The following is a 15,006-nucleotide window of genomic DNA, read 5'->3' on the forward strand; positions in this document are numbered from 1 at the left end:
GATATAAAGCTCAACATAATTAAAACAAAATCACTTAATTTACTTCTAGGCAGGTGACATGGCCTATTCAAGGCCTGGAGCCTGCAAACACAGCTTTTGCTCTTTCCTTGCTAAGGACAGTGGCTATTGAGAAAGTGCTGAGAAGTGTTACAGGTATGCTAGCATCACACTGAAAATTTCCCTTTTACACAACCAGAATGCTGGAAAAATACTGAAAACGCGCAAAAAGGATCGGCTTTCTTACTCGGAGATACAATATTATTTAATGGTATCTCTTGCACCAGCTCCAATGTCTTGCAGAGGTCAGCAGCATATGATGCAAAGTCCCAGGACGGCTGGTCTGAATCCTAGGACTTTAGATCTAACCCTTTATTCTTCTTACTCCATGTCAAGAGAGTGTCAATGAGCCCTGCCACACAGTGGGAAAACATTTGGTAACACCTTTCCCCCCAGTATGCTGAATTATCAAAATGTTGTTCGTTCTGCTATGGGTATCATCATGATTATCTGGAAAGTAGAGTAACTGGGTCTTTGAGAGGCTAAGGGGTTTATTCAGGACCAAGCTTAGCATCCCCCCTCTTAGATGCTGGTGGAGGCGGCAAATGTCTTGCAGCAGACACCTGGGAAATTAGCGGGCAGAACGACTGATCTCTAGGGACTTGCTCTTACGTTTCCTGCCCAGAAGATCATAGTCCTTTCTCGCAGATAAGAAACCTCAAGCCTCAAGCCACTGAAACACGACTTAGAGAAAGGCCGCCTAGGACTCACCTCCTGTGAGCATGAGGGCGCATTTGCAGAGACAGTTGTCGTTGTCGGCATCTTTCGTGCTGAAATCGGCACCGGGGATGACCAGGCTGCTCTGTTGTCCTGCTGTCCCCGTGTGACCCTTTAAGTACAACCTGGAGTTAAAAAGAGAGAAAAAGAAAGATGAGCCCCTCAACAGAATAAGAAACCCCTGGGGACTGGTTGTTGAATGTACACATTTTCCATTATTTCCTCCCTTCTTTTCTTTCAGGGAACACATTTATTTTGATTTTTCAGAAAATATCAGGAACTATAAAAACAAAGCTCAATATTCGGCTGTACCAAAAGAAAATACAAGTAAAAATAACATTTAGACATCATGTTGAACGTGTTTTAAAACACCAGGTTCAACACTCTTTCCTCCATAGTGCAAAACAAGTTGACTAAACCACAACGCCGAGGTGGGCTTTTTAAAACTGACATAACCTTTTAAGATAATTTTTTAAAAAAGCACTCAATTCTAACCCTGGAATCTCATCGTTTATAAAATGACATGCTCATATGTCAGGAAAATAAACAGCTGGTAAACCTGAAAACACATCTTTCACTGAATGAATTCAGATTCGGACAGAATACAGGGCTTGAGAGCTGGGGAAGGGCAGCTCTGGTCACGCTCAGGTCTCACCAGATACAAATAAATACAAAAGGAGATTAAAACAAACTACTAAACCAAAATCCTTCCGTAGAGCAGCAGCTTTCACAAAGTGAAAGGAACCCAGTTCCACGAGGTTGTATGTTCTGGAAGCATACAGGTCATTTTATTCCCAGGATCCCAGAGTCTTGCACTATGGAAATAAAAGTAATTTTCATCTTGGAGCAAGTCTAAGGAAGGCACCAAAATCCGACTCTCCATGTTCCCCCAAATGATACTTACACTGCTCTTATCACCCTTTCAAGGTGACTTCCACTTATCAAGAGTTAACATTCTAAATATGTAAAGATATGTAAGGTAGTTCCCGTTCATCTGCATTAGCAAGGCCCTGTCCGCTCTCTTAGTCCCTCCCAAATCCTTCTAGTCAGCTTTTCCAAGCAGGACCCCGAGCTGGAGGGTACAAATATACTCCCATGCTCACTAGTCGTTAGGTAAACAGCCATCGGTGCGGGAAGACTTAACATTTACGATACGGCACTTCCAAACGTTTTATAATTTAAGAATAAACCCATCTCCAAAAGCCAATGTCACAGCCCCTTCATATTATCAATCTGGACATTTTATTTTGCAACTCTCATTGGTGTCTGTCTTTTCTGGCTTTTTCGGTAGTTCTGCCCTAGAGGAACCCTTGAGAAAACCTTCACATTAAGGGAACTCTCACGGTATGTGAGCTGTGAGCCCTAAGTTGAAGGATGCTATTATTTCACGGAAAGCAGGACTGTCAGCCTGGGACTCTCAGAGTTCTGTCTCTTCTCTTGGACAAAATCTCAGGCTGAAGATTTAGAGATGGGGTTTCTCTCCCAGCCAAACACACGGAGGGAAATGCTGTTTAATTTGGTTTTGCAGTTCTTCAAGGACAGCTTTAGTTAAGGAGTCCATTCTTTTTTTTTAAACTTTACTTTTATTGTTGACACTATTACAGATGTCTCCAATCCCCCTGCCGTTTGTCTCCTCTCCTCCTAGTCATCACCACACTGGTCTGTGTCCAAGGATTATGCATATATGTTCTTTGGCTACTCCCTTCAGAGTCCATTTCTTTTAATCTAAGAATCTTGTCACCTTTAAGAAAAACATTTTCTCCAGGACCTTGCAGAAACTTCAGTTGTTCACAGAGTAAAACATGTCTGCAAAGCAGACCTCTTTCTGTAGTCATTCAGCAAACTTCACGGATTCAGCAAAATCTGGCCTCGCATCTTCTTGTAAGTACTCTGGTAACTCGCCTTCCAACTTAAGGATCCTGCTGAGGACTCTCCCTCTGATAAGTCACTGGGTTTCTGTGTGTAGAAAAGCTATGCGCTCTTTGTTCAGGTTTTAATTTGGCTTTTGTTTTGGGAGGCTCCGAGCAGCAGAAACACTTTCTTGAATTTCATCATCATTTGCAAATCTTGCCAACCCTATAGCATGTCAAATGTTGGTGAAATCTCTTGTCAACCCAGATAGAGAAGCTGCTGCTTTTCAGTTAATTACACAAAACTTCTTTAGCATGATATTGACGTCAGTTTATTAAATTGGAGTAAAGTCTTTTCAATTTCTTGTACCTCTTGCCTTAGCATTTTAATGTTGCTATTATTAGATTCTTACCAATGATCTGAAATTTTCTTTTCTGGAGTAAGTTCTGTAACTAGATGATTTATTTCCTAAACCTTCTCAGTGAATGTGATTTAAAAAAAAACAAAAACAAAAGCTTTGCTGTTTTGATATTCCAAAAGCCATTTAAAATAATACACATCTCCAGTCATCCAATGGCTCTATGATTTATAGCTACAACTGCTGGACCAAATGCTAGGTTTGTAACTGCATCCCCCAGACAGAGTACAATGGAATAGGCCAGCTTGGATTATACATCCATGTGAAACCATTAGAAAGTAACTTTCGTTGTAAAGAAAGAATTTCGCTCGGTTCCGTGTGGCACTATACAGAGGAAACTCAGAAACTGCTTCCCCATTCCTACCCTTGCCACCAGTGCCCGCGCTCTGCCTAGCAAGGGCCTCCTCCACCGCACACCTCGCCTTCAAAAACCGCAGCACTGAGCTGTGAGATCTGCTTGTAACAAACCAATGCTAATGAAATAGAAAAACGGGCGTAATAGCCAAGTGAGAAATCACAAAAAATACAAAAACGTCACAAAACAATTCACTTCTAACCTATATGACCCATGTGTTTTCAATGTTCACAACCATAGGGCAGGAGGCAGCTGAGTTACACAAAATTCCTTCCTTAGAATGAAAATTTCCCTCTGAGATTAGGTTTACACCTAGTGGGGCAGAGTAGGTTTACACCTAGTTTGTATGGAAAAGAATGCAATTAATAACTAATAATACAAGAATAAACTCTGTGTTTCGTGTACGCACAACCGTGAACCTACTCTGCCGAGCCCTGTAGTTTAGGGCGCTCCCGTAAGTCGGCTGGCTGTGCAGAAGGACAGGCTGGGGAAGGTAAGCAGGAGGCAGAGGCCAGCGCCACGCTCCTGCCACACTCCCCTCTGTGGAACAGCGGTCACCACTGTCCACAGCTTCTCCTGGCTCAACCCCTGCACACGGCCACACAGGGCCGCAGAGTCACTGGTCCCTGCTCTGAGTACACGAAAAGTTCACAAACAGTAGTTTCAGTCACAATGTTATATGGAATCCCAGCAACACCCCACAGAATCCCAGTCGAGACGCTCACCTCCAACACAAATGATTTTTCCCCCCTAGGAGAGGTCATTTCCATTTGACTCAGACCCTCTGACTTGACTTTGCAAGTTCAAGCTTAGCCCCGCCCCCATTCACCACCTGTGTCGGGGTTGCTGGGTCGCCGGCCCCAGCTCCTCACTACTCTCTGGTACCACCTGCTGGGCGCTTCTCCCTTCCGCTGGGTCATTGTGATCCGATCTATCAGCAGAGTCCAATTTAGCTCCTTTGCCATTTCCTGCGTGCGCCGCCCGCTTCGGGTTAAGCTGTGGCAGGTCCTTAGCGCTCTTCACCACCTCCCGGAGACTATTTTTTCTGAACAACGTGTAACCTTTCACAACGCTCAGGCAACAGGCAGGTCTGATGATTTCTACTACCCTTGTGTACAGGTGTAGAAATATCCCCTGAAGGTCCTGCCCAGATTTAGGAATCCTTAAAACAAGAAGCAGAAGCAGAGGAGCGTCCCAAGATAGTACAATGTAAACATTGGCTTATGTTTGAATTGCTATGATTTGAAAGCAGAAGAAACAACATTTTGAAAACTGAGTGGAACTTGCAATCTATATATAATAGAATTCATCTTCCCCATATCTGTGGCCTTAGCATGTCCCAGAGGAGCTGCTATGCTATTCTAGGGAACAGGCACCCCTCTGAACAGTTATTTTCCTGCACTGGGAAACAGAGATGGCGTATCGTAAAAATAGTTTTTCTTGACATTATTTTAAGAAGCTTGCAAATGAGGACAACTATGCTTCCGTGGAATCCCACAAGAATTCTGGGAGCAAGTATGCAGTCAAGGATAAATCCTCCGCACATTTCGGGGCTCAGTCTTCCAGAGCAGCTATCTAGCTAGCACAGAATTTCAATTACTGACTCAGAGCGAACACCCATGTCTGGTTATTTGATAAAGGCAAACTGGGGGCTGGCGTTTCATGGATGCCAAGTATTTTTTTTAATTAGATAAGCAGCATTTAAATTGAGGCTGGAACAGTATTATTTAGGTGGTTCTTTTTAATAGTGGCTCTGGCTCGTTTCTAAAGTCCTTATGAATATTTAACTAGCCACAGCCTTCTCTGTCTTGCTAATAGTTGTTCCAAATGGACCTTCACTTCACAAAAGAAAAGTCAATAGATAGAAAGGCCAAAGTTAGCTTTGCATCTGACTTTAGTGAAAGGGAATTTGGAGTGTGAGTCATTACAGAGAGTACGTGCCCCAAAATAATAACATGGAGGTCCTGGGCATTTATTTCTTGTCTTTAGCCAATGCAGACGTGGCTTCCATGAGGGATGATACAGAAGGAAATAAAAACCAAATGTGAGTCCAGAGCAAGTATTTGACTTAGGAACAGAAATACAGAAGACGCCAAAACACAAAAACAAAATAACAACAAAACTGTTATTAAATGTGACCAAAAGGCAGCCACCAAAAAAAAAAAAAAAAAATCACGGTTCACCCTTTTAAACCCATTTTCTCCTCATTAAGGGGGAAAACATTTACGCGTACCATCTGATCGACGCCTGTAAAGGATGTCAGGATTGTGATTTTTTTCATTAGCATCGTAAGGGGAAATGAAACAGATAAATGTGCACTGAAATTGGTCACAATTCTCCACTCATCCTCCATGAAACTATAGCTACTTCTTTTCTCTCACTTACAGAAATCCCATGAACATGGGGGTGCATGTATCTTTTTGAGTTTGTGGTCTCATTTTCTTCAGACAAACACCCAGGAGTAAACTGCTGGATCGTATGGCAGTTCTTTTTTTAATTTTTTGAGAAACCTCCATACTGGTTTCCTAGTGGCTACGTCAGTTTCTTACCCCACCAGCAGCGCTTAAGGCTTCCCTCTCAGCCACATCTCCCTGTTCCCTGCAGCTCTATTTAAAAGTCAACACATGGAAACAACAAGTATCCATCAATGAATAAACAGGTAAAGAAGATGTGGTACAAACATACAATTCATTATTATTCAGACATAAAAAAGAATAAAATCTTGCCATTTGCAACAACATGCCTAGGCCTTGAAGGTACTGTGCTAGTGAAATAAGTCAGGAAAAGGCAAATACTCTATGATCTTTCTTGTATGTGGAATATTAGAACAAAACAATCCAAGATCAAGCTCGCAGATACAGAGAAGAGACCGGTGGTTGCCAGAGGTGGAACGGGGTCAGAGGTGAGAGAAATGGGTGAAGGGGGTCAAACGATTACAAAAAATAAACTTAAAAGTAAAACGTAGTTTCATATTTCTTAATAAATGTAGGACAAGAGTTTTATCATGCAAGAGCAGACTTCAAACTACACCACGTCAGTAATTCTACAGTTCTGTAGCTTTCTTTTCTTTAAAATTGGCAGCCCAATCTCATGCATCCGATTTCTCACTAATTTTGTCTGCGTAAGAGGCCGCCATGCTTCTCACATTTTTACGTCTCCACTGGATTCAGGGGAGCAAGAGTCCCTTTCATTATCCAAGGCAGTGGGAGTTGTATGTATGACAAATTGAAGTTTGGCCTCAGCTCTTTTAAACAGTAGACAGACATTCAGATATGTGAACTTTAAGGTCTTACGTACTGACAAGCTGAGCAGATTTTATTTTGGCTCTGAGCTCTCTCCCTGCCACCATATGGAACTCGTTTGTCTTCCTAACAATCACTTGAAGAAAATGCAGAATGACCCCCTGGTTCTCTTTCAGAGCCTGGTAGTAATGACTCAATTTGACAGAGTTTCCCAACACTGCTCTCTTTGGGATGCGGCTCCAGGGCTCTCTCTGCTTTACCCACCCACCCCTGCCCTGCCCCTGAAAAAGCTGGGCACCATTAGCAAAGATGGGTATCATAGCATGTCTTTCTGAACTAATGTAAAAGATACAGGTGGCATCTTCTGATAAAAAATAAAGACAATACTTCTCTTGTCCATCTATATTTAGAGAAAACAGTGTTTGTCTTACTGTAGACCTGGCCATGTTATCATTTGTTTGGCAATATGAAGACGTCATTGGGAGGTATACAAGTAATTAGTATTCTAGGAAAAAGATATGTATTCATGTCTTAGCCATCTCTGGAAACTACATATACTATATACATAACAGGCATTCAATAAACAGTTATTGAGTCAGTTAAGAACTAAGAATTTAAATTGCTTAGAATTTAAATTTTGTTCACGCAAGAGATGGTTTATACGTAGTAACAGTTAAACTCTAATAATGTTTTACAATTCAAGTCCCATGAATAATTCTTTTCTGATTTGAAGTATTAGTGACTTAATGATCTGCTCAAATCATACTGGGGCACTGCCATAATGAGGCTACCAACAGACATATGAAGAACTAGCTCATGGAATAACCCATTAAAATAAATACTAGAGAGTTCATGTGAGAAATAAGACCATCTAGTTTTACAGAGGGACCTGTGTCTATAAATGTGTCCATTCTATTGCATAATTCCATCTGGAGCCTGGGCATTCATTAAAAAAAATGTTTCAAAAGTTTTATCTTCTTTGTTAGAGGAGAGAGGCTTTATTGCCCAATGTTGAGTCTTAGGACTGTGATCTCTGTTGGAGGAGCCTCTATTAAGTCTGTGTCATTATGTGCAACACTGCTTTTCACATGTTGTAGATATAGTCTGTTACTCTAAAGTCAGTGTGCCTATGAAAAAAATGAATGAATAAATGCCTAACAGAGATCGTTGAATGACAATGATCTATACTCATAGATATAAATCTGTAAGTAGAAAAAAAAAGTTCAAAAGAAGTTAAAAAGAAGGTGTAAGTAGGAAGATTAAAAGACCTATTAATGCACAATTGACTAGTCAAGAGTTGAGGGTATGAGATTTATAAATACCTAAAAAAGACATAAAGATCAGCAGGTATAGGTGGTTTGGTACAAAATAAGAATGAAGGAAGGAAATAACTGACAATAGAGTCACTACCCAAAATGCTTCTCTTTTTCTCTCCTCTCCCCACTCCCCACAAAATAAACTAATAAGCAAAACTAGCTTCTGAAGAGTCCGGCTGAGTCTTGAGAGAAACACTAGCTTCTGAAGAGTTCGGCTGTGTCTTGAGAGAAACACTAGCTTCTGAAGAGTTCGGCTGTGTCTTGAGAGAAACACTAGCTTCTGAAGAGTTCGGCTGTGTGTGGAGAGGTGGTAGAACAGCACAGAGTCTGCAGCTGAGATGTCTGGGTTTGAAACCCGGCTCTTATCCTTTCTGATCCTCAGCTGCCTCATCTGTAAAATGGTTATAATAAGAGTAATGTCTTTCTGTCGTTACTGGGAAGGTTAAATGAGGCAATACATATGAAGTCTTTAAAAAGATTGTCACATATAAATACTTGATAAATATTAATAATAAATTAAAGAAACTACAGCTCCCTAACCAATAATCATAAAATATACCACAGTTCAGTAAACATGATTTATATGAATGACAATGTAAATTAAACCAGTATCAATATATATGACATTGATAGACATATGTAAACATACTGAGAGTGATAAAAATGAGAGAAATGTAGCTAATTAAGACATACATGTAGGCAATAATCTGGAAAAATTAAATATGACAAGGACTGATTTTCTCAAATCCAGAAGGTCGCATTTCATTAGAAAATTTTTTCATTTTATATAGAGCAAGCAAATACCAAGTACAAAGAGCAGGAAACCAAAGAGCTGTTTTTGTTGCCTACTTAGATTAAGGTCTACTTTATTTTGAACCCAAGTTCCTGAATATTGTTCTTTTAATTCAAATGTTTCTTCTTTAATAAGTTAAAATTCCAATCTTTTGAGAATGCAAGTTTTTCTTGCCATACAATAGGGTGCATTACTGACTGGACCCGATATGTGTTTTTTTCCCTTTCTTTACCCATAATCGATACTGAGAAAAATCCCTGAGAAGATCACTGATGCCGACCTACCTTTAACTCTCATCTCTATTTCCTGAAAGCTTTATCACATTCCTGCTTCCTTAACTGGTGTCATTTGTTCTCAGATGAAACTGGATCATTGGGGAATCACCAGAATTTGTGTATATTAACCTAAGCATTATGCTAAGTAGGGCTACATTATCTTATTAGCTTTGTAAGTCTCAGATGCCCTGAGGCAGACATGTTATATATCTCTGAACATGTTCAGAACTTGTGCAAATGTGAAAAAAGTGCTTAGGGTAGTGAGGGTCATGGAAAACTGTGCTGCTATTAAGAAACATAAATTTTCAGAGTTACAGAAAGCATCAGTCCAAACAATAAGAAACTTCAGAAAATCCAGTTTCATTTTTTCTCTGATTCTATTATGATTATTTTATATATTACCTTTCATTATACATGCATAAATTGTACACTAATTTTTCATCCATTTAAGTTTTGAAGGTATAAACTTTAGTGTCTCTCCCTTGACTTACAAATATTAATACAATGCAGAACTTTGATAAAAATTTGGTTATCAACTACCCAGTTCTTCTTAAACTCTTGGCACTGGGAACAATGTCTCCTATTTTAAAACCCCAGTAAAATAGAGTTCTCAGTGTTTCTCAATGACATGAAGATTGCATATGTTCAAAACTCATGATACATTCTTTCTCCAAAGAAAACAGAGAACTCACATACTGCTATCTCTGAGTTCCCATTTGCATAGTGATGACAGAGTACACTCTATTCGGCAAATTAAACAAACAAACAAAAAAAACACAAAAAAACTAACCTATTGTCATGAAATCTGTGACAATGAAACCATATTTCCCAAAGTTTAGAAATACAATGTAGTGATTCTCTGTTTTTAGTTCTAAATAAAATAAAGTTCTTTCAGTCTTCCTCTCCTTTCTAAGAATACAATAAAAAAGTTAGTGCCAAAATGAATTATGTGGTACTAAGACCCTTGCAAAAAATACAAACAGTCCCTAAAACGCATTTCAATTCCCTTGGCGTCATGAGTGGCTGACAGTCAACTCCAAGTGAGTGGCTCATGGACTGGGCCCTCCTCTGGTGCCTAAAAGACCAGGCCAATGGCCATCTCAGAGAGTTTATGGGTTTGCTCTTTTACCAAAAATTAAGTCAAGACCTTGTAAAACTTGTGATCGAAATTGGTGATTTTTTTTTTTTTTTTTTAGTATAAACAAGTTCAAGGGAGGAAGGCTTGTTCTCATTTTTATTTCTGTTTAAAGAGCAGCAAGAAACTTTCTTTCCAGCATCCCCGAGGGGAAGAGACAGAGAGGAAACGGTGAGTAGAATGCTGAAAACCATTGAGAGACATTGTCTGAGGTTTTGTTTTGCAAAGAGGAAATACTTTCTCTTGTTATACTTGGACAATGTGTTGCTATAAGTTCTATAAATAAGGCTCCAGCATGCATAAGCAGATTCTTCTGTTGACCAAAGTCCTCAATGTGCTTCTTTCTCTCCACGATTAGTGTTAGATAAGAGTCCAAGCTCCCTATCATGGAAAATGGCCCTCTGTTTCCTGCAGCCACGGGACCCCTACAGAACAAGATACTTGCTATTCTCTAAGGCAGGCTCTCTCCCACTTCTGGGTCTTTGTTCACATGATGCCTTCTGGCTGGAATGAGTCCTTCTTCCTTTGCCACCATCCTCCATACGAACAAACACTCCTCAAGAATACTTACTCGTATTTCACAAATCTCCAAGTTCCTCTATGAAGCCTTTCCCAGTCCCTTCAATCTGTTCCAATGTACCCCATTCAACCTCAACCCCAGTCGACTGACAACTTTTCTTTAGAGCCCAACTACAGCCTAATTACAAGGGTTCTTACCCAGGGGCTGTGAGTGTGGAGCTGAATCACACATAAATGTAAGCAAAATTTTGTATCTCTCTATTTTTTCTGGAGAGAAGACCTGTAGCTCCATTAAATTTTTTAAAAGGTCTGTGATTCCTTGATAAAAACAAAACAAAACAGGACAAAACAAAAACAACCAACCAGACATGCTAAAATATGTTGCAGCTAGAAGTTTTGTTTCAAGCCAACTATCCCGTGTTTCTCCCTCTCCTTAACTATTAGCCCAACGAGACAACAAACATAGTGTCTCCTTTTAGTGGCATCAAAGTGTTATTTCTACATTAGCATCACCTAGGAGTACTTGGTAGGCCTCAGATATCTGGGTCTTACCCTGAGATTAGAACACCTGTATATGGGAGTCAGAAATACACACTTTAAAGAAACACTCTAGGTGACTATATGAATGCTCAAATTTGGAAATGACTGAATAGTACCAAGAAGATAGTAGCCAGGTGATGAATGAATGGTTGCTGGCTGGCTAATGAACGAACACAGAGTACGGTTTCAAAAAAATTATAACAACTTTCAAAGAAGTAATTTTAGTGACATTATGTAGACCAAAGCAAAACTATATCCAGTTACAAGAGTTATTGTTTTATTGAACTCTGGATATTGGACAGCTACATATTTAATGATTAGTTTATTAACAAGCGCAGGAAATAGTGACGTAATGTCTCTAATCTTCAGCATATCTTCTAGGTTAGGGGTAATTAAAGAAGCCTACAATATTCAGATGTAATTCTTCTGCTAAGGACACTGTGTACTTTAAAAATCAAATTATAAATAGGTACAACTATTTATTTGATCTTTAATCACATCTATTATTTTTAAAGCACAGTTCAGTAAAATAATTATTTTATAGCAATGATGTGACCTCTAATTGCTTTATGATCTTCAGATCTAGAAAATTTTCTCTAGAATTGTTCATGTGAGAAAAACAAAGTTGTTTTTTATTTGCAGATAAAAATGAGTAAGACTAAAATTATTCCCTCTGCAGCTGTTTGAGCTTCTAACTCAGGCAGGTAATAAAACATCACTTTTAATTATTTTAATAGAGAATGCGCAGACCAGTGTAAGTACTGGCATTTGTAATGTTAATGCCACAGGGGACATATCTAAGCACTTTGTAAATATCTGGAATGGAGTAAATGCTCAATTAATATTAGTTAAAGTTGAATGTTATGATACTGCTATCAACACAGGGTTTGTAGTTGATGCATTTAATGCTGCTACTTGTTGGTGACATAATTACTTAAAATGGTTTTATGATGTTTATGGTTGAAATGAGTAAAGGCTCTTGTAAAATAAACAAACCATCTAGAAAGGAAAAAGATTGTATTGTTTATAGAATAATCAATATTTTATATTGTTATTTTCATAACTTTACTCAAAATATATAAAACACTAATTTGAAAAAATATATGCACCCCCACATTATTTACAATAGCCAAGACATGGAAGCAACCCAAGTGCCCATCAATAGACAAGTAGATAAAAAAGTTGTGGTACATCTATACAATGGAATACTACTTGGCCATAAAATGAATGAAATCCTCCTATTTGTGACAGCATGGGTGAACTTAGAGGATATTATGCCAAGTGAAATTAGCCAGATACAGAAAGACAAATACCATATGATTTCACTTACATGTGGACTCTAAAGAACAAAATGAACAAACTAACCAAACAGAAAGAGGCACAGAAACAGAGAACAGTCTGATGGATGCCAGAGGGCAGAGGTGTTGGGAGGCTGCGTGAAAAAGATGAAGAGATACTAATTGGTACTTACAAAACAGTCATGAAGATATAAAGTAAAGCATAGGGAATATATTCAATAATATTCTAATAACTACTCGTGGTGCTAGGAGGATACTTAAAATGTCGGAAGAACACTTTGTGAAGTATATGATTGTCTAGCCTGAAACTAATACAAAATAATGTTGAATGTAAACTATAATTGAAAAATAAAATTTAAAAATATGTAATGAACTAAATTTTGTGCTTTCTGAGAAGCTCTCAATTATTCACCCTCAGTGAGTTCTATAAAAGTCAAAGTTCGCTGTCACCTGGTGGCAGCTATCAAAATTGCAGGCAGAATACCTAGACCCTGTAACCCACAAATTACTTATCAGCAACAGTAACGAGGCATCCTTTCCCAGAATCAGTTGACCAACAGAATGAGGTATGTTGTGTGTCTATCTTATTAACATTTTACTTCATTCGCTTGTCACCATAAAATGTAGAAATTCTTACATATCTTTTGTGAGTGAAGAAAAGGAACTGAAGAGCCAGCCGTTGAATACATTAGGGAAATGAGTTTCATCCAAGCAACAATCCAAGCAACTAAAGGCCACTATTAGAAACCTCACATGGAAACTATAATATGCTGCCATTCTATACCATAAACCTCTGGGGACAAATTTTTGACTTGCTGGCCTCTGAATTTCTGGCATCTAGATCAAAATCAGCTGTGTTTGTTGAATGCATAAAAATGACTTTGTTGATATGCCTTCACATCTTTATTAGAAAGTGCTTCCTCTCCAGACATGTGCCAAACCTTGCGGAGAGATTCCTGGGCTCCTGGATGTGGCATTCTAACAACAAGGACTAGCCTGTCAGAGCCCAGGGGGAGAGGTGAGGCCTCCACTGGAGATACGCGCAGAGCCCAGGCGGAGCGCACGGAAGGGGCTCCTTGGCCAATCTAAAAAGCAGAGCTCTCCTCTGAGGGAAGACTTAAAAGACAAAGAAAATCAAGTCAGGCAAAGAAGTTAAACTCTGAAAGGGTAGAGGCTAAATTCTGCGGGGTTTGGTTTCACACACAATGCCTTGAGCATTTGTTGTTGCTCATATTTAATGAAGAGAGTAATCAAAACACTGAGAAAAAACCTGAATGTGATAACAGACCATTTCAGATGGGCTCTCTTCAGAGGCTACCACTAGCTGCCAGTCCAAAGTCTTCCACATATTACTAGTTGTCTGGCTCTCCTTTGCTCTTAGCATCATGCATAGTCATTACCCCCTTCCACTCTATGCTTGAAGTATTGCTTAAGAGTCCCTATAGATATATAGATATATATTTTTTTACCTTGATCAGTCCAGGGATGCTGTAAAGAATAACTTTCCTGGTAAGACATGCTGGTTCTCATTTATAAGCCTATACATGTGCTAGTCCCAATTCTACCTCCAACTCTGAACCATTTCTCCAGCTAATTCCAATTTGCCATTTTTATGTCAATTTAGGTCACTCCTTGGAGGCCCTCCCAACTTCTCCAGATTGGTCAGATCCCCCTATTCATTAGTAAGCTGACTATGTTCGTGACATTGTAATTACCTGCCTGCCTGTGTACTATCCCACCACACATGTGTATGCACATGCATGAACATACACATACATGACTATACTGAAATCTTGTAGAATAGCACATAATTTAAAATGACAGATCTTTCATTCATTGAAGATACAGCCGTCGTCTCTCCAGTGGTGAACAGCACTGGGAAGTCCTGGGGCAAGGGATCATATGACATCTCCCTGGACTGTTTCTTGGAGGCAGTGCTAGCTGGTTCTAGCAGCCTTTGCCAACCTATAAGTTTCCAGGACAGCACTTGTCTGAGTCCCACCCAGCATTACTCATTTTGGAGAAGGAATCCTTAGACCTAAAAGCACTGGGGCATTTGTTTTTGTCAGCTTGGAAAAATAAAAGACTCTAGAGATTGACATTAATCTGCATTAACGTCAAGAGGTTTTTCTGACCCTCAGAAGACCTGAAGAAAGTACAAAGTGACTTTGTAAGACCACGCCTTTTTCCTCTTGACTATATCACTTCAGTCAAGGACTATAAATTATAATTTTGTTGAATAAGACAATTCCTTCTATGTTTTACGAAGTAACCACCACAAAAATTATAGTCTAAATAAAAATAATACACCTCCCAATTTGTATTTTATTTGAAAATACAAATAAAACTACTTAAAACTTTTGAGTTTTATATCTGGGCTAAGTATTCAAGAGAGTAGAAACTGCCAGGAGATTCCCTATGTATTTTTTCTACTTTGATCAGTCCAAGAATGTTGTAAGAAATAACTTTCTTCTTAGAATTTCAACACAT

General features: G+C 39.1%; 1 protein-coding gene across 7 annotated transcripts in view; it reads right to left on the reverse strand.

The window, feature by feature from the left end:
* Nucleotides 1–15,006, reverse strand: part of ANGPT1 (angiopoietin 1) — a 222,952-nt gene that overhangs the window by 12,538 nt on the left and 195,408 nt on the right. For all 7 annotated transcript variants that reach the window (XR_013997448.1, XM_081116876.1, XM_081116871.1 and 4 more), the window contains one exon: nucleotides 769–899. Coding sequence is in view for 6 of the 7 variants with exons in the window: in XM_081116876.1 (XP_080973002.1) it covers nucleotides 769–899 (131 nt within the window). In the remaining variant the exon portion in view is untranslated. The remainder of the gene's footprint in view (nucleotides 1–768; nucleotides 900–15,006) is intronic.

This window comes from Miniopterus schreibersii (assembly GCF_964146895.1).
Source record: "Miniopterus schreibersii genome assembly, chromosome: 17".
Taxonomy (NCBI): domain Eukaryota; kingdom Metazoa; phylum Chordata; class Mammalia; order Chiroptera; family Miniopteridae; genus Miniopterus; species Miniopterus schreibersii.